Below are 20,379 nucleotides of genomic sequence, written 5' to 3'. Positions count from 1 at the left end.
CAGGCCATCTCCTTCTGACGCCAATCAGAAGTAATGGCCCATTATCTCTTAATGTTCCTCAGTATCTTGCTTTGTTATATATTGCTCCTGTGAAGCACCTCAGGATATTTCAATGGTGTTAAACATGCTTTCCATGTTGTTGCTGATGATGAACAACAAGAACAGTAAGGCTTTGTTCCAACAAATTTAACAATTGTGCCTGAAAGCAACTTGCATCCATTCAACGAACGAAGTAATATCCTATGATGGTCAGAGGAAATTAAGACTATTGTTGGACTACTGCTGGGTTTTCAAACAACTTCTCTTTCCCTCAGTCCACCACCCCCTTCCCACCATCAACCACCCTCCTCCCTCTACAACAACACTCCACCAATCACCCTCATCCTCTCCTTCCCCAACCACCAATGACATTGCCCTCCCTACCCTTGCCCCGACAACTTCACCAACCCCCTCCCACCCTTCCCCCCAACAACCCTGCCTTCCCCACCTTCCCCCAACTCCACCAATGCTCTTCCACCCTCCCCCCCTAACCACCAACCATCTTGTACTCCCCCCTGCCACCCATTCCACTGTTCCCCTCCTGAATGAGACATGCTGTCTTACCTTAGGGTTCTCAATATTTTGTTTATAATAATCACTGTAAACTTCTGACAACAGAGACTACTCTGAGCAAAGAAAGTTGTTTAGTACTTGCTCTGAGGGAACAAAGTATTCTTCATGCACCCTTCAAAGTTTGGTGTCACCTCAACTATTCTCTGAAAAGGAAAATAATTGCTCAGCTCAAAGGCTTGTTAGAAACCATTAAAAAGGAATTGTCCCTGAAGTATTTACAATATACAATGTTCAAAATAGAATAACAACATAAGAACTAGGAGCCATTTGGTCCCTCAAGCCTGCTTCGTCATTCAACAAGATCATGGCTGATCTTTTTGTGAACTCAGCTCCGCTTACCTGCCTGCTCACCATAACCCTTAATTCCTTTACTATTCAAAAATCTATCCACCTCTGCCTTAAAAGCATTCAATGAGGTAGCCTCAACTGCTTCACTGGGCAGGGAATTCCACAGATTCACAATCCCTTGGGTGAAGAAGTTACTCCTCAACTCAGTCCTAAGTCTGCTTCCCTTTATTTTGAGGCTTTCCCCCCCCTAGTTTTGGTTCCACCCACCATTGGAAACAACCTCCCTGCTTCTATCTCATCTATTCCCTTCATAATTTTATATGTTTCTATAACATCTCCCTCATTCTTCTAAATTCCAATGGGTATGTTCCTAGTCTACTCAGTCTCTCCTCATAAGCCAACCCCCTCAACTCCAGAGTCAATCTAGTGAATCTCCTGTGCACCCCCTCCAGTGCCAGTAAGGAGACCAAAACTGTACACAGTACTCCAGGTCCGGCCTCACCAGCATCTGATACAGCTGCAACATAACCTCCCTGTTTTCAAACTCCATCCCTCTAGCAATGAAGGACAAAATTCCATTTGCCTTCTTAATTACCTGCTGCATCTGCAAACCAACTTTTCGCAATTCATGGACAAGGATACCCAGGTCCCTCTGCACAGCAGCATGCTGCAATTTCTTACCATTTAAATAATGCTTCATTTTGCTGTTATTCCTACCAAAATGGATGACCTCACATTTCCAACATTATAATCCATCTGCCAGACTCTTGCCCACTTAATTTAACTATCTACATCCCTCTGCAGACTTTCAGTGTCCTCTGCACTCTTTACTGTACCACTCATCTTAGTGTCATCTGTGAACTTTGGCACATTACACTTGGTCCCCAACTCCAAATTATCGATGCAAGTTGCAAACAACTGCAATCCTAGCACTGATTCTTGAGGCACACCACTGGTCACCGAACGCCAACCAGAAAAACAACCATTTATCCCCAGTCTTTGCTTTTTGTTAGTTAACCAATCCTCTACCCATGTTTTGATGTAAGTGTACCTTTAAGAAAGATTTTATTTTAAATAATGATTTCTGCAACTCACAGCTTCAGTGATGTCATTGTTGCCAGAGCTGATTGTGATGAGTCCTTTTATTGCTATTTAAGTGGTTTAAATGGGGTTGTTTGTGTGCACTCTGGGATTAGTTTTATGATCCTGCATCGATAGGAGGACAGTCATGTGTTTTTGGACAGGGTTATTTTTCCCTCCCATTTTAATGCCTGGACTTCATTTCCATAAACTTTCTCCAATCCCTGCCAAAATTCTGCCAGACCCACTACCTAGCTGCTGGGCTGGAGTGGGAATTCAGGCAGAAAGACACTGCAGCTGGGGGTCATGCAGAATTGGGTCACTACAGTTCGAAAGTTCGCTCATGCCTGCTGAGATTCCATGATTAGGTATCACTGACTGATCCTGCAGATCCAAATCCAGAACATTCACAGTACGGAATTTCATGCTGCCTCATAAATCAATGGGCTCATCATTTGTGACAATCCTTGGTCAGACAAGCAACAAGGATTGGGCAAATGCTTAATAGCTGATCTTGCAAAGAGCAACAAGTTGTCTTTTTTTCATTCATTTGTGGGACATGGGCATCACTGACTGGCCAGCATTCATTGTCAATCCCTAGTTGCCTAGGAGGGCAGTTGAGAATCAACCACATTGCAATGGCTCTGGAGTCACATGTAGGCCAGACTGGGTAAGGACGGCAGATTTCCTTCCCTAAAGGACATTAGTGAACCAGATGGGTTTTTCTGACAATCATGGTCATCAGTATATTCTTAATTCAGATATTTCTTATTGAATTCAAATTCCACCATCTGCCGTGGCAGGATTCGAACCCATGTCCCCAGAACATTAGCCAAGTTTCTGGATGAATAGTCTAACAATAATACCACTAGGCCATCACCTCCCCGATTTGCCAGCAACTGGACACTGGATTTCCAATTGCCCCAAGAGGCGAGAACAAAAGTGGGCATGCATTAAAAATGCGCTTACAAATGGCACATAAGCGTGCTGCAACCTCAAGGATGTGCTGCTATCTTTGAAACAGGAACTCGTTAACCAGCTAAGAAGAGCAAGAAAGCAACTTTAAAATAGAGATTGCCAAACCCGAACAATTTGGTAAACATTTTTGTAACCACGCTTCAAAAAGTACTACATTGTCTCCAAAGGCCACTACATAAATGAAATTATTTATTTTATTTTCTTAATGAGCTTTATTGGCAAAATGGGTAAATGGCCAAGGATACATACTGAGGCTTGGCTGAGAGCCCAGATAATCACTAGAGTGTTAAAATACCTACACCCAAGAAAAAGCATTGTTTGATTGACAGCTCAGGCTCTCTGATCTCTGCTGTCAATTCCACACTGTTATTTACATTTTTAAAAAGTTTATGTTTTCAAACGGTCTGGATGATTGAAACTTTTGTTAGCTTGTACTGAAATATTCTTTCAACATAGTAGAATGTTATGAATCAGCCTTCAAAAAAAAAGGTTTTTTTGCATTATAGCAGAGATTGGCAAAGGGGACACAAGAGGGAACTTTTGAACTTACCTTTTAGAAATATCCCAGCCCCTGGTGCAGATTTGGGTTCCAGAAGTCTCTGGGGAGACAGTCTATAAATCTGGCCATACTCCATGAAAATTGAGAAGGGGTAGGGGCTGCCTATCTCTGCAATGGGGTCTGGCAGGTTGGGAGTGTCAGATGTGGGTTTTTGACAGGATCCAGCCTGCACTCTTTCAAGGCACACCTGAGACAGCCTGAGAATGTGATTGAGAATTGGAAACATGCCATTTTTAAAGGGTCCCAAGTCAATGTGGGCGGCACAGTGGTAGAATGGTTAGCTCTGCTGCCTCACAGTGCCAGGGACCTGGATTCAATTCTGGCCCTGGGTCACTGTGTGGAGTTTGCACATTCTCCCCGTGTCTGTATGGGTTTCCTACAGGTGCTCCAATTTCCTCCCACACTCCAAAAATGTGTGGATTAGGTTGAATGGCCATGCTAATTTAACCCTTAGTGTCCCAAGATGTGTAGGTTAGATGGATTATCCATGGTTAATGTGTGGCATTACAGGGATAGAGCAGGCAGAGCGCCTGGGTAAGATACTCAGTGCAGACTCAATGGGCCAAATGGCCTCTTCTGCACTGTAGGGATTCTATGATTCTGTGATGACTCGGTGGAAATCCAGGTCTGTCTCCAGAAAAAGAGTTTTATTTCCACGTTATGAAAAAAGAGACAACAAACTGTTGATTTTAAAACTCATGACACACATTGGGAGTAGAAGCTAGATAAACAAGCACTAAGAACACCTCGCTCCATAGGGCGCATTGTGTTACTTTGAAGCCAGGAGAATTACAAGTCAAGAGCACTTCAATCACCAACTGTGCATGAGGTTCTGCAAGAAGAACAGAAGCAAGAGAAATTAGTTTAATAGCCTGGAGATATGATTGCTTGTCTTTTCTGCTGAGCCTACATAATGTGTTTTCTGATCCCATCTGGACATGGCTGGGGAGGAGATACGAGATGCTAATCTTAAAAGGATAAAACATGCTAAACCATTTACTTCCCCATTTGCACTTTCTTGGCATGTTTGAGTTTTAATTAGTTTTTTTGTCAATTACTGGGATCTTTTTCTTCTCACGTACAACTTTTATTCGTTAATTTACTGGGAACCCGACTGTAATTTAGGCATTTATAAGACTTCAAAAGAACAAGAACATGCCTTTTCTTCAAGAAAAGAAAGTAGCTCTTTCGATACAATTAGTCAGCGAAGCTGGCGGAGGGTTTTTGGTGCCGGAATTGTAGGCACCGAGCTCTGTGGCAGTCAGTTGTTACTGAAAGATGAATTTAGGTTTCCATTTTGCAATTGATGTTTTAAATGAGTAATTTATTTCATTTTTTTTTAGTTTCTACATCTTTGTTCTTTACTATCTTGATCATAATTTGAAAGAAAAAGATGGACTTGGAAAACTTAAAAAATAATTAGAGTCAGTAATGTGTTCCTAGGCCACCGTGACACTTCTGTGAAGCGTACAGTGCAATCTATAATTTAAAATGCAAGGGTAATGTTAGTCCTTTTAAATGCAGAGCCCCAGGAAATAATTATTTCCTTTTATTATTATGCTAGCTGTTAATGTCTATACAATAAAGTAGCAAACTGTAGAAAAGTTTGTATAAAAGTGATGCTGGCATTTCAGATTTAACCTGAGGACTGCAAGAACACCCTAAAGCTAACCAGGTCTCTTATTATTAAAATAAAGTCAAGGAAAATTCATCTGCTAAAAAATGTGTGGAAAATGTTCTACGCAACCACTTTTTAGAAAGGATCTGAAGGCTCTCGAGAGGATCCAGAAGAGGGGCAGCATGGTGGCACAGTGGTTAGCGCTGCTGTCTCACAGCACCAGGGACTCGGGTTCAATTCCCAACTTGGGTCAATGCCTGTGCGGAGTATGCACGTTCTCCCTGTGTCTGCATTGTTTCCTCCAGATGCTCTGGTTTCCTCCCACAATCCAAAAGATGTGCTGGTTAGGTGCATTGGCCATGCTAAATTCTCCCTCAGTGTACCCAAACAGGTGTCAGAGTGTGGTGATTAGGGGATTTTCACAGTAACTTCATTGCAGTGTTAATGTAGGCCTATTTTTGACACTAAAAATAAACTTGAACTTTAAACTTTTAAAACAGTGGTAAGCCCAAGTCAGCCTGGCCGGCCCACCCTGCAGCCATTTTACTGACTTCAAACCTTTAATTAGTTTGAGTCAAGACTTTCAGAAAAGGAAGCCTCACCTTGGAGAGCTAACTCTCTTGTCCTACCACAGGGAAGCACTCGCCACTGCTAAAACTTCAGGCAATCCTGACAAAGAGATGCCAATGGAGCTCAGACTTAAAGATAACCTTGAAGGTAAATCTAACAATTTAAAATGTAGCCCAGTCCGTCATGCAAACCAGCCTCCTACCCATTGATTCTGTCTACACTTCCTGCTGCTTCGGCAAAGCAGCCAGAATAATTAAGGACCCCATGTGCCCTGGACATTCTCTCTTTCACCTTCTTCCGTCGGGAGAAAGATATGAATGTCTAAGGTCACGAACCAACTGACTTAAGAACAGCTTCTTCCCTGCTGCCATCAGACTCTTGAATGGACCTACCTTGCATTAAGTTGATCTTTCTGTACATCCTAGCTATGACTGTAGCGCTACATTCTGCACTCTCTCATTTCCTTCTCTATGAATGGCATGCTTTGCCTGTGTGGCGCACATGAAACAATGCTTTTCACTGTATGCTAATACATGTGACAATAATAAATCAAATCAAATCAAATCAAAAGGTGAAATCATTCACCTCTGGAACGATTCAGGTAAATAGAATCATAGAATCCTTACAAGTGTATAAGGAGGCAATTTAGCCAATCAAGTCTGCACCAACCACAATCCCACCTAGGCCCTCTCCCTGAAACTCCATGTATTTCCCTGGTTAGTCACCCTGACGCTAAGGGGCAATTTAGCATGGCCAATCCACCTAACCCGCACATCTTTGGACTGTTGGAGGAAACCAGAGCAATCGGAGGAAACCGACGCAGACATGGGCAGAACGTGCAAATTTCACACAGAGGGTGACATAAGTCAGGAATTGAACTCAAGTTCCTGGCGCTATGAGGCAGCAGTGCTAAACATTGTGCGACCGTGCCGCCCCACAGACCACTACACAGTGTAAAATTCAATGATTGGGGTGGGACTCTCTGATCGCATTCGTTCCCGCACCACTGCCAGCAAGAATGGAGAGTTTGGCACTCAACCAAAACTCCATTCATTGCAGCGGCACCAGAAAAGTCCAGCCACAGATGAGGTGGGAGGTTTCCGTTGTTAATGTGGACTTCAACTTTTTGTGCTGTTAAAAAACACCAAAAAAGTTAAGCCCTGATGAATGAAGTGTACCTGGGTTTTTAAACAGCAAACTAAGTCTTGGATATTGTTGAATAATCTCTCTAGCCCGGAAAAAAAAATTTTAGAATGTCAATCCCTCAATTCCATTACAAAAATTACAAAGATTTTTAAGGGAATAAAAATTATTTCAATTTGTTGACATTGCATCTTCTGCCTTAACCAATGTGTCCCAATCTTTATTTCACTCTGTAAAATGCTTGAAAGAGTGAATGATAAATTGTGTTTTTTATATCTTGGTTTGTGATCTATGAGAATTCTTCTATATGATGCCCTGCTCAGCTTGCTTCATCACTTCACTGAGTGGAATCTTGTTGAGGTTTCATGGTGGGTGAAAGCAGTGATCACTTAGAAATGGCACTGGGGTGTGGGGAGGAGGGGGAGTGTGGGGGATGGCGGGGCTGGGGGAAGAGAGGCAGAGTAGTTAGAATTTTAAGTGGTGCAAGAGGGGAAATAAACCCAGAGGACTCACCAAGATCTGTGAATGAAAACAAGTCTGATATTACAGGAAAACAAGTAATTGATTAGTTATTGCTTATTTCTCTTTGAAAAAATATTAATTGCGTTAGGAAATACATATAGTTTTAAGTTATTTATATTTGTATTTTTGTGTGTTAGGAATAAGGTATACAACTTTAAGTTTAAACTGAATTTATTCCTATAGTTGTGTTAAGGAATTTGAGTTTTATTTTTAAATGTTATCTGTCAGTCTGTTTAGGTGCCTGCATTGTAATGAGGTTTTATGATCCTACAGCAAACACGGGCATAAAAAAACTGGACTGTTGCCTAGTAACAGAAAGCCACAGAAAGCAATTTGAGTTCAGTTGAAAGGATGTAACCTAGAAGCAAGGAGCTTTTCGCAGAATGTGCTGAAACTGGGACATGAAGAGATATTGGAGAGAGCAGATCCCACAATAAAGAATAGAAATGTCTCAGAAAAAAGGGAGCAGGACAAAAGAGAGTTCCAGAAAGACAATGAAGTCAAGACGCGAGGGTAGGAATCTGGGAGACAGGTCCTGCTCAGTGAAGTTAAGGGAGGGTCTCCAAATTAAAAAGATAAACTCCAGGAAGCAAATGGAAAGTGAAGTGGGCTTGCAGGAAGCCAGGGATCCAAGATAATCAGAAGGTTGGTGATTCCTTATCATGGATCTGTGAAGCAGTGGTGTTCTGTTGGTCGCTGGGAGACTGTATAGGAAGTGGCACAGGGCAATCCAAGGCAGAGGAAAACTGGAACAAAAGGCTGAAGCCTTGATGGTGGAGCCTTGGTGAAGGCATCCAGGAGAAAGCATTGTTTCAGAGGAAGATTCTAAGGTATGTTTTCATGTTCTTTGAGAGCAGAAATTGGAAACCGTCACGTGAAAAACAGAATTCCAGGAAGACCAATTGGTTCATTGTGACAAGCAATAGGCGGGAGGTAGGGGGAAAGAGGAATGAGAAATCCAGAGATGTTGGTTGGGTAACATTGGTCACTGGGTTTCAGAGTGTGGGGTGTCTAACCACAGTTCACCTATTGGTTTACTTGGACTGTGTACTTAATGAGAACATTAGAGTACAAGATAGATTTTGCAACTTGCATTATCGTTACAACTCTGTATATATCTATAAAGGTAGAGGCTGGAGTTCTCTGGCCATTCATGCTGCCAGGATTCTCTGGTCACACCAGCAGTCCCCCTGCCATAGGTTTCTTGGCTGCGAGGGATGGCTTCAAAGGAAATTCCCATTGACAACAACGGGATGAGAAATTTCCCCGCCAGCGATCGGTGTGTCACCATCTGCCACAGAAAAATGTGCTGGGGGGAGGCCGGAGAATCACGCGCATAGTTGGAGTAAAGGAATAGCTCATCTTTTCTTCTTCAATCCAGGTTTTATTCTTTTGTGAAAAGTTCATCAGCTGACTCCTATGACTCTGTTCAATAGCCACTATCCAAGAATCTAAACAAAAAATAAAAGTTAGGATCTATCAAGCCGGCTTCCATCCTGGGATCTGATTTGTCCAGTAGTAACATTAGCTGGGATTGTACCAATTGTAAGGTTTTATTAGTAACTTTACTATGTGTAGCAAAGCTTATCAGGAGTAGCAGAGCATATTAGTTATGAAGTAATTTAGAAAATAACTTAAACAAGATGGCAGGGTAGATGATATGTGGCAGGCGCAGAATGTGGAAACTGCCACTGAGTGCCTTTAATCAGGGGTAGCCCCCTCCCCCTGCCCCAGAAATGACAAGATAGCCATATGGTTTTAGCTGCCATGTATGTCTGCATGTAGGCCTGCATGCCTATCGGCTGCATAGGGCCCTTAAGGTGTCATTCATTGATTAATTAAGGGCCTTAATAGGTGGTGGGATGGGAGAGTTGATCTTGGGCATTCCCTCCCAGAATCTAACTCTGGTGTGGGCAGGAAAGGTGTGCTACCATCCCACTTTACTACATTCAAGCTCATCACCCCAGCGAGCGTGGAATACTCCACCCATTTTTCCTGAGCACCAAGATATTATATATGTGGTCTAATAAAAGATCATGAGCTAAGTGGGAGTAAGCTATCTGGAGCTGTTTATTAACATGGACGTGTCTCTAGCACAGTCAGCGGACGACTGGTCTGGCAAGCTCTAACCAGGTCATGTCCCAAGTCACCTGACCCATTCTCTTAAAGGGACATGCCCCAACATACATATTCCAGAGATCCACTAGAGATGGCACCAGAATTAAATTAATTGCATAATAAGGGAAATTAATGCCGCAAAGTTCACAAATTCTTTGTGGGAAGTTTACTTCCAGATCCGGGGCCTTCAACACTGATTGCAAAATCCAGGTCCCATCCCGAGTTTATTTTCATTTAACATACAGGTTAATTATTTTGACTAGTCTTAAATGTTTCAGACAGATGTACACTCTTATGCAGAACATTAAGTCCAAATTACAACAATATTTCTATTTATTTTTTGGCAATGTAACTCTGAAGACCATTCATTCTCACTCCGATTGTGCAGCATTAAAAGGAAATGCTGCATCTACATTAGAACTGATTTATATGCAGTGATATTTCTGGTCTAGTGCCTTATGTTCACTTCAGTAATTGCTGATTGCTTTGTATTCATTTGGAGTGAAAATTCCTCCCACAACAGGAATTTGAAGCACAACCACTTGAATAAATCAATGTGTATTCACTCTATCTCATACATGACATCTAACCCATTCATTATACAAGGTCTTCCAGTTATGAGGGGCATGCAGTTTTCTTTAAAGGTAGAATGATACCCGGTGTTGTAAAAGTCTGGTAATATTTAGCCAGGTTTATGTTTGCTTTATGCTGATGCTGCAGGCATAGGGAAGGAGTAGGTCTTCAGTTCTTCAAGCCTATTGCATTATTCAATTAGATCACTGCTATTTTTAAGTTTGTTCATGGCAGTTGGGCACTGTTGGAAAGACCACCAGTTATTGTCTATCCAGAATTGCCTTTGAAATGGTGATGAGATGTCTTTCTTGAACTGAAGTCCCGGTGGTGTACTTGTGTCCTCAGTGCAATTGAGAGGGAGTTCCAGGGTTTTGAGTCCGTAACAGTGAAATAGTGATGATATAGTTCCAAGCTGGGATGATGTGCGTCTTGAAGGGGAACTTGCAAGAGATGCTGTCCTTTCGCTCTTCTAGGTGATAGAGGTCACAGATTAATAAGTTACTGTTGAAGGAGCCTTGACAGAATTCCACCTACCTATGTTGACCCCATAACTCTCAAAACCTCTCCCTTGCAAACATCCATCACTCTCAAGTTTGAAATTTTTGATTGGCCTCTCCTCATTTGCGCTGAGGAGCGTTTTCAAGATTTTCATTCCCCTTTGAATGAAGACTGACCCAAATTTTTATTTCTCTGATTCCTACCAGAGAAAGTCATTTCTCTTTATCTACCTTGTCAAATTTTTTGATCATTTCAAACACATACAAACTTAGCCAATGCTACTTGTCCTCATGATACAGCAGTCTTCGCATTCATTTCTTGCTTCAATTTAACTTTATTTTCTTGTCTTTCCCAACCTTCCACCCCTGCCCCCGCCTCCGCCATTCACCGACAATAGGGAACCATTTCCCAACTAAGATGGTGGAAAAGCTAACGCTAAGCTTTAACTGCTGATCCAGATGCAGTGAAACTTGCACATGTAGCTCATCTGACATTTCACACATTTGAGTCGAGATTGTCTGTTCCCATTTTTGGCAGGCAGGATAGCCAGCTGGAGTGGAGAATTCAACGGGAGTCCCATGGCACCGTGGCAGTACATTGGCACAGTGGTTAGCACTGCTGCCTCACTGTGCCAGGGATCCAGGTTCTATTCCCGGCTTGGGTTACTGTGTGGTGTCTGCACATTCTCCCTCCGGGTGCTCTGATTTCCTCCCACAGTCTAAAAGATGTGCTGGGTTAGGTGCATTTGCCGTGCTAAATTCTCCCTCAGTGTACCCGAATAGCCACCGGAGTGTGGCAACTAGGGGATTTTCACAGTAATTGCAGTGTTAATGTAAACATACTGTGACACTTAAAAATAAATAAACAAATGCCTTTCATGCCATTTGTTCCCATTGTCCCACCAATGACATAAATGGAGTCCCCCACCCAGGAAAGGACTCGAACCCCATTACCATATCATTAGCAGCTTCCCCACTGTATCATCCCCCCACATTCAGATTTTCCTGTGTGTGATGTGACATCACGTTGAAGGGTTTTACGACAGGCTTGGACAAATGTAGATTTGGTGAACAAAACTTACTGGGCCACACAGGTAAGTACAGCCAGCAGGGGAACCAGCAAACTACACATCATCTCTGTCAGGGCTGACACTTAGTTAAAAAAATGAGAAAATCCCAGCCTTGTTGTCAGCTCACCTGAACAGAGGTTGTACTTTGATGTCATAAGCCACTCCACTCCACAGCACTCGACACTAATGCCTTACACACCAGACTTTAGTTTATCCCCTACTTGAGCAGCCTAGAATGTGGCTGTCACCTCTTCCAGACCTTTCAGTTCTTAATCCTAAACAGACTCCTGACGTAATCTTAGCTATTGTTGTATCTGCACAACAGATTGGCTAGAGCTACAACAGAGATATGGCACTGTTGCTCAAGTTAATTACTGTTGTTACCAGTGAATTCAGATTCAATGGAAGGGAAGTGTGGGGAACATAATGAGAATTGAAATAGTTTGAGGTGTATGGTATCCTAATAGTGACAGTAAAAGACATACTAATTAAATGCATGTCAATTATGCCACACAAAACAGGTTCATTGATGACTTTAATCTAAACGCAAATGCATAGTTTGTTCCAATAAACTTAATTCTAATGGTCTGTTGATGTGCCAACCCTACAAGTTTAAGCTGCATGGTAAATTAAACAGATCTATTGAGTGCAATGCTAACATCCAAGAAAAATATACAGAGAGCAAGGAGACAGCAAGTCCAACTACAGAAATAATAGAGATTCCACCAGATTTGCTTTCCCATATGCTCTCTTTCCATTGCAAACAGCCCCATGAATCTCTAACATTTTCTGATTATTTAATGTCCAACATATGTACTTTCTATATGCAAACAAAGCGACAGACCTGTGTTTATTGAAACTACATTCTATTTTCAAATAAAATGATGGTTTTTCCATTTAACATTATAAAAATATAGTTTTTAAAATACCAGGCCAGCACTGCTAAATTTTAGTGTTTCTCAGCTTTACTGAAATAGCTCCAACTAGTGAAACAACCGGGTTTTGTCATGTAACTCAATCAAAGTGTTCTACTGGCCTCCAATGGTAAAAAGTAAGCACTGCAGTATTAGCATGATCATTGATACAGAGGAGAAAACAATGGAAAGATCAACTAAAGCCAATATATTTTAGTGCTGAACCAATATTCTCCCTTTTGTGAGGCCCTTATTCAAATAGCTGTGAATTCTATAGATGGGTGGCCTGTTACCAATACCAAACATGTCATAAACAACCCTTACAAAACCAAAAAAAAAGGGAGGACGATAATCTGTAATTGTAGGAACATAGGAATAAGAAGTAGGCCAGGCAGGCCCTCGGACTTGTTCTACTATTCGCTTAGCTGATGGTTGATCTTTTAATCAATCCCATTTGCCCACATTTACTCCAAATCCTTTGAAGTTGTTACCAAACAAGAATACATTAACACAAAAGCAGAAAATATGAAGAAACTCAGCAGGTCTGATAGCATCTACGGAGACAGCATAATAGAACCAAGAGATCTAGGGGTACAGGTTCATAGCTGCTTGAAAGGGGAGTCACAGGTGGGCAGGGTGGTGAAGAAGGCATTCAGCATGCTTGGTTTCATTGGTCACTACATTGAATACGAGAGTAGGGATGTCTTGTTGAAGTTGTACAAGGCAAAGGTCACACACAAGACAATGTTAATGTCACACTTGGAATACTGTGTACAATTTTGGTCACCATATTATAGAAAGGAGATTATTAAACTAGAAAGACTGCAGAAAAGATTTACTAGGATGCTACCAGGACTTGATGGTTTGAGTTGTAAGAGAGGTTGGATAGACTGGGACATTTTTCCTTGGAGCGGAGGAGGCTGAGGGGTGGTCTTATAGAGATCTATAAAGTAATGATTAGATAGATAGTCAACATCTTTTCCCAAAGGTAGGGGAGTCTAAAACTGGAGGGCATGGTTTAAGGTGAGAGGGGAGAGATACAAAAGGGTCCAGAGGGGCAATTTTTTCACACAGAGGTAGCTGAGTATCTGCAATAAGCTGCCAGAGGTAGTAGTTGAGGCGGGTACAATTTTGTCTTTTAAAAAGCATTTAGACAGTTACATAGGTAAGAGGGATGTGGGTGAAATGCTGGCAGTTTGGACTAGCTTAGTGATAAAAACTGGGTGGCATGAACAAGTTGGGCTGAAGGGCCCGTTTGCATGCTGTAAACATCTAAGACTGCAAACTTGAACAAACTCTTGATCTTTCATCCAAATCATTGATATCCATGATGAAAAATTGAAGCAATACTTTCTATTCTCAAAACTCAAGTGGATATGTGAAAAAAAGACGTGCTGGTTAAGTGCAATGGCCAAGTTAAATTCTCCCTCAATGTACCTGAACAGGCGCCAGAGTGTGATGACGAGGGGATTTTCACAGTGGGTTTCACTGCAGTGTTGACATAAGCCTACTTGTGACACTAATAAGTAAATGTAAACTTTAAAGTCATTCCCACAATCAATCTGTACTGAATTCCTAATCACCAATTATATTTGTTTTCCACTGGCGATTTTTCCTTTTGTTGTTTCGCATGATTTTGAAGGAATTGAAAACTAAGTTAAACGACACACAGTGCTGTTTCTGTCTTTTTCCATTCATTAGTGTGACACACTGCAAATTCAGATTAACATCTAAATAGGGAACTGAAGAATCACAAACTCAACAAAATCAGAAAATGCTGGAAAATCTCAGCAGGTCTGACAGCATCTGTGGGAAGAGAATAGAGCCAACGTTTCAAGTCCAGATGGCCCTTTGTTAGAACTTTACTGTGACAAAAACTCATCTGATCTCGAAACATTGGCTCTATTCTCTCCCCACAGGTGCTGTCAGACCTGCTGAGATTTTCCAGCATTTTCTGTTTTTGTTTCCGATCCCAGCACCTACATTATTTTGCTTTAATCTCAAACACAATGTGACAACCAGTGTTCTTTCAGTTGTTAATGGATCTACTATGCATTTTTAGCGTTTTCTACTTTGATTTCAAATTTCCAGTTTTCCATCTCTAATTTTGATGATAGTGCGTGAAGTTTATTTGGTTGGGAAGGGCCGAGGCAAGAAAATATAATTGTATGATCCAGACTCCACTGAAGAATATTTAAATAAACTATAATTTTCATGATCCTTAGTAACATTTGCAATAAATAACTCCTGCTGGCAATGGGCCAGCTACTGGTGGAAAAATATGATGTACAATATTACAAAAGCATATTTATCAGCGCACAAAATTCAGGGGATGCTCATTTTGCATACAATGGAATGGCAAAATTGTCATCCAATGGAGGTAGAAAGCTCCTTAAGAACAAGGAGAGAGAAGTTTGAATGAACTGCTAAAATGGCATCCATGGCGTGTGCGCACATATCTGGGATGGTTCACACCACATGTCAATTGTTAAGACCATTACCGTGTACACAGAGAACTTACTCTATTAATCGCTCTGACACTAAGGGGCAATTTAGCATGGCCAATCCTCCTAACCTGCACATCTTTGGACTGTGGGAGGAAACCATAACACGTGAGGAAACCCATTCAGACATTGGGACAGCATCCAAACTCCACACAGACAGTGTCTTGAAGCTTGAATTGAACCCAGTTCCCTGGCGTGTTGAGGCAGCAGTGCTAACCACTGTGCCACCCTCTGCTAGAAATACACAGATCAACTTAGCTGGGTAGACGCAGGTTGAGTTCTTTTTCTGGCTGTTGCTTCAATCCCACAAGTGTTTTGAACTTTGTATTAGATCTGTAATGTTACAGTGTTTCCAGGGAGTGACATGACAGAAGCAGAAGGCATTTTGCTGACTTAAAGGGTCCTGATTTCTTCTAGGCCTTTTGGTTAAAATTAAGCCCAAGATAGGGTGCAAAGCCTTATCTTGTCAGCTTGGATCTTGTTTATCTCTCTTGTGGAGGCCATGAATGGGATTCAGTTGGATATTGAGTTTGCTTTTGGAGCAAGCAAGGAATGGATTTGGGTTTGGCTGGACCACTCTGAGCGTTGGCTTTGTACTTTAATAATGGGGTAAAATGGATCCTGCTCAAACCAGCTTTTGTCAGATATTGGAATTGACCATCCCGCACCCCCCCCCCCCCCAACCCCCCACAACTTGTTTGGCGGCAGCCTCCAGGGAACCCACTGCACAGTGTCACCTTTGGCAGGACTGGAAGATCCCACCATCTGGAAAGGCTGGAAATTCCCGCCCATAGTTTTATAATCCAGGGGAAACCATTTTCCTGTTCCTTCCCGACCCCACGCCCTTTGCAAAATGCAAACGCATCTCTTCCGAAGTCCCCATTGTGAGGACCACGGGAAAAAAAGTGTATTTCCTCCCCCATATTACTTTCTTATATTGGTGTGTCCAAAATAAAAAATAGTTTGCCTCCTTGGAGAGAATATGGCAACTGTCATAGACAAAGGAAATATAAATAGTGATGATCATGACTAAGGAGAGTACTGATAGCAGCTCATTAAGACATCAGAATGTGTAAATGGCAGAACAAAAATGAACAGAGTGTCAAAGGACAACCAGAAACATGTACCTGATGGCTCTAGTAGGGCGGAACAAAGGGAAGTCCATGGTGGGTAGAAAAAGATGGAAAATTAGATTTTTAAAATGTGGAAAAAATATCACTTATCGTCTTTTTCCACCCACCACAGTCCACACCCACCCCCCATCCCACACCCCCTGCACTCCACTAAGAATTTAACTGTGAGGCAGCAGTGCTAACCACTGTTTGGTTGTGTTTTTCTTGACTTAGTCAATAAGAATGATTACGCTTAGTAAATAATGCATTGTTTTTATATCACAGACTTACTTTCTGTTTTTGACCTTCACAGACTGCATCATGCACATAGCAAGCAAAGACAGATGTAGGAAGGTCGCTTAAATCCAAATCCCTAGAGCCCAAATTGTCATTGTTCTCGAAGATCAGACAGCCTTGACCATTGACACAAAGACTGGAGTGGTATGAAGGCTCAGGCCACATCTGCACACCATCTTTTACCATTTTGTCACTGGCTGAGCCATTGGTGGACTTTTCCCAATACAGAAAGCCTCATTAAAAAGACACCAAATTTAAAACACCGACATAAAAAAGGAGAAAAATACAACTTATTGAGACGGACATTGGGTTGCAGGGGTGTAAAATAGACAGTATTACGGTTGATAAAGAGGATGTGCTGGAAATTCTTGAGGGGCTGAAAATAGATAAGTCCCCTGGTCCGGATGGGATCTACCCTAGGATTCTCTGGGAGGCTAGAGAGGTGATTGCAGAGCCTCTGGCTCAGATCTTCAGGTCGTCATTGGTCTCTGGTGTAGTCCTGGAGGATTGGAGGATAGCGAATGTTGTCCCATTGTTTAAGAAGGGGAACAGAGACTTTGCCGGGAATTATAGACCGGTGAGTCTTACTTCTGTTGTGGGCAAGGTTTTAGAAAAAATTATTAGGGATAGGATTTATAGTTATTTGGAGTGTAATGAATTGATTAGAAATAGTCAGCATGGTTTTGTAGCGGGTAGGTCGTGCCTTACTAACCTTATTGAGTTTTTTGAGAAGGTGACCAAAGAGGTGGATGGGGGCAAGGCAGTTGACGTGGTATACATGGATTTTAGTAAGGCGTTCGATAAGGTTCACCATGGTAGGCTTCTGCAGAAAATGCAGATGTATGGGATTGTGGGTAATCTAGGAAGATGGATCAGGAATTGGCTATCAGATAGGAGACAGAGGGTGGTGGTGGATGGTAAATATTCATCATGGAGTACAGTTACGAGTGGTGTGCCTCAGGGATCTGTTTTGGGGCCACTGTTGTTTGTAATTTTTATTAATGATCTGGATGAGGGTATAGTTGGGTGGATTAGTAAATTTGCTGATGACACCAAAGTTGGAGGTGTGGTAGATTGTGAGGAAGGGTGTCATAGTCTGCAGGGAGACTTAGATAGGTTGCAGAGCTGGGCCGAGAGGTGGCGGATGGAATTTAATGCGGAGAAGTGTGAGGTAATTCACTTTGGTAGGAGCAACAGATGTGTCGAGTATAGGGCTAACGGGAGGACTTTGAATAGTGTGGATGAACAGAGGGATCTAGGTGTGTGTGTACATAGATCCCTGAAAGTTGGGAATCAAGTAGATAAGGTTGTTAAGAAGGCGTACGGTGTCTTGGCGTTTATTGGTAGGGGGATTGAATTTAGGAGTCGCAGTGTAATGTTGCAACTGTACACTACTCTAGTGCGGCCGCACTTGGAGTACTGTGTGCAGTTCTGGTCCCTGCATTACAAGAAGGATGTGGAGGCGTTGGAGAGGGTGCAGAGGAGGTTTACTAGGATGTTGCCTGGTATGGTGGGGAGGTCCTATGAGGAGAGACTGAGGGATTTAGGGTTGTTTTCGTTGGAAAGAAGGCGGCTAAGAGGGGATCTTATTGAAACATATAAGATGATTAGAGGTTTAGATAGGGTGGATAGTGATAGCCTTTTTCCTCGGATGGAGAAAGCTAGCACGAGGGGGCATGGCTTTAAATTAAGGGGGGGTAGCTACAGGACGGATGTCAGGGGTAGGTTCTTTACCCAGCGGGTGGTGAGGGATTGGAATGCCCTGCCTGCTGCAGTTGTAAATGCGTCTAGTTTGGGGGCGTTTAAGAGATCTCTGGATAGGTTTATGGACGAAAAGGGATTGGTATAGGCTAGTGGGTCATTGTTTTTGTAACTGGTCGGCGCAACATCGTGGGCCGAAGGGCCTGTTCTGCGCTGTAATGTTCTATGTTCTATGTTCTATGTATTGATAAAAATTGCGACAAACTTTTCCCTACTTTAAACAGAAACTGCTTTAGGCAATCCACTTACACAAATAATTTATATCATGCTGTTTCAAAAAACTAAATCAGAAGTTGGACAAGGCAGAATTCAAAGTAATCTAAACCTAAATATAGTTAAATATAGTGGTGACAATATTATGTCTAATTAATACTATATTTAGATGTGTCTTGGAGAAACGGGTCAACATGCAGGAAATACGATAACTTGTTTGTTTGATTTGGTTTATTATTGTCACATGTGTTAGTATACTGTGGAAAATATTGTTTCTTGTGTGCTATACAGGCAGAGTATACCGTTCAAAAGTCTGATGGCAGCAGTGAAGAAGCAGGACTTGAATCGCTTGGTACGTGACCTCAGAGTTTTGTATCTTCTTCCGATGGAAGAAAGAATGTCCAGGGTGCGTGGGCTCCTTAATTATGCTGGCTGCTTTGCCAAGACAGCAGGAAGTGTAGACAGAGTCAGTGGATGGGAGGCTAGTTTGCGCGATGGATTGGGCTACATTCATTTTTATAGTTCCTTGCGTTCTTGAGCAGAGCAGGAGCCATACTAAGCTGTGATACAACCAGACAAAATGCTTTCTATGGTGCACCTGTAAAGGTTGGTGAGTTTAATATTTCTATTAAGATGGATACATATCTTTCTAAATCAAGCAATAGTTTTTGCACCTTCAAAATTAATTTCTCATCCTGTTTGATTTTGTTTGATTGATTTTCATCTAATAATGGCTACAAATTTCAAATACAGCTGACCCCACTTGGGTCATGTAAGGATATTTTCTAAGATTAAAGTGCATCAGTGTTATGACACAAACTCATTCCCCCTCGGAGAAAGCACCTGGTCTCTACTGGAAGCTTATACTGAGATCAAAAATGCACAGGTTGTAGCACTCCATGGCGAGATGCATCAGTGCACTTACATGTTTCACAATCGCCAGGTAACATCCTTTTTTTAAACCCAGAGCATTGTGCAATTAGACAAAGTCTAATTAAAGCCTAGTAAAACTCTTAGTTATTGCAGTCCTGACACCTGTGCCATGGATACTTATTGTTAACAAGAATTATTAATTGTTTCATTCAGTTAATGCAGAAGTTATTGCACAATTCCTAAACTTTGTTGTAGTTTGCATGGCAGCAGTGTCTCTATTAAGGACAACTCAAAAGGTTGACGCTCATTTTTGGATTTTTTCAGAACAGTCCATCAGTCCTGGGGGCATGGCGCAACAGTGGTTAGCACTGCTACCTCACAGTGGCAGGTACCCGGGTTCAATTTCTGGCTTGGATCATTGTCCATGCAGTTTGCACGTTCTCTCAGTATATGCGTGGGTTTCCTCTGGGTGCTCTGATTTCCTCTCATAGTCTGAAAGATGTGCTGATTAGGTGCATTGGCCATGCTAAGTTCCCCCTCAGTGTACCCGAACAGGCACCGGAGTGTGGCGACTAGGGGATTTTCACAGCAGCTTCATTGCAGTGCTAATGTAAACCTACTTATGTCTAATAAATAAAAGTAAAATTTAATTGAAATAATGGTTAAATAAATGTATTTTTAAAAACAAAGTACAATTTTTTGCCTCACGTAGCAGGTCAATTTTAATTCTGGCATTAAAATAGTTAAACTAACATTTATGAAAAAAAGCATTTTTGTTTAGTGAAGCATTTAACTAAACTGAACTTGTCTATTCCTGATGATACTCTTCACTTAAAATAAACAGTGAGCAGAAGGTATAATAAAAGGTTTCAGGATAATCCCCAGATTAACCTGCAAACAGCCCCACCTGTTCCCACCCTTTTTTTACAGTTCTGGTTGCTAACTTGGACAACCTAATTTGGCTGGTGGCTTGATTGACATCCCTTCCTACCAATCCCAAAGTGGGACAGTGGAAAGGCTTGTCAATGATGTCATTATGGACGAATCAGGATCCAGGGGGCGGTGCCTGAAGCAGCA

General features: G+C 41.9%; 1 protein-coding gene across 1 annotated transcript in view; it reads right to left on the bottom strand.

The window, feature by feature from the left end:
* LOC145358019 (calcipressin-2-like) overlaps positions 1-16,641 on the bottom strand; it is a 157,973-nt gene extending 141,332 nt beyond the window's left edge. Inside the window, exon 1 of the mRNA XM_080211710.1 lies at positions 16,450-16,641. Within this exon, the coding sequence (XP_080067836.1) occupies positions 16,450-16,641 (192 nt within the window). The remainder of the gene's footprint in view (positions 1-16,449) is intronic.
* Positions 16,642-20,379: the final 3,738 nt, after the last annotated feature.

The sequence above is a fragment of the Carcharhinus amblyrhynchos genome, chromosome 24 (genome assembly GCF_965287045.1).
Source record: "Carcharhinus amblyrhynchos chromosome 24, sCarAmb.v2.hapA, whole genome shotgun sequence".
In the NCBI taxonomy this organism is placed as follows: domain Eukaryota; kingdom Metazoa; phylum Chordata; class Chondrichthyes; order Carcharhiniformes; family Carcharhinidae; genus Carcharhinus; species Carcharhinus amblyrhynchos.
The sequence above is the reverse complement of the archived record's forward strand: the minus strand, read 5'-3'. Positions and strand labels throughout refer to the sequence as shown.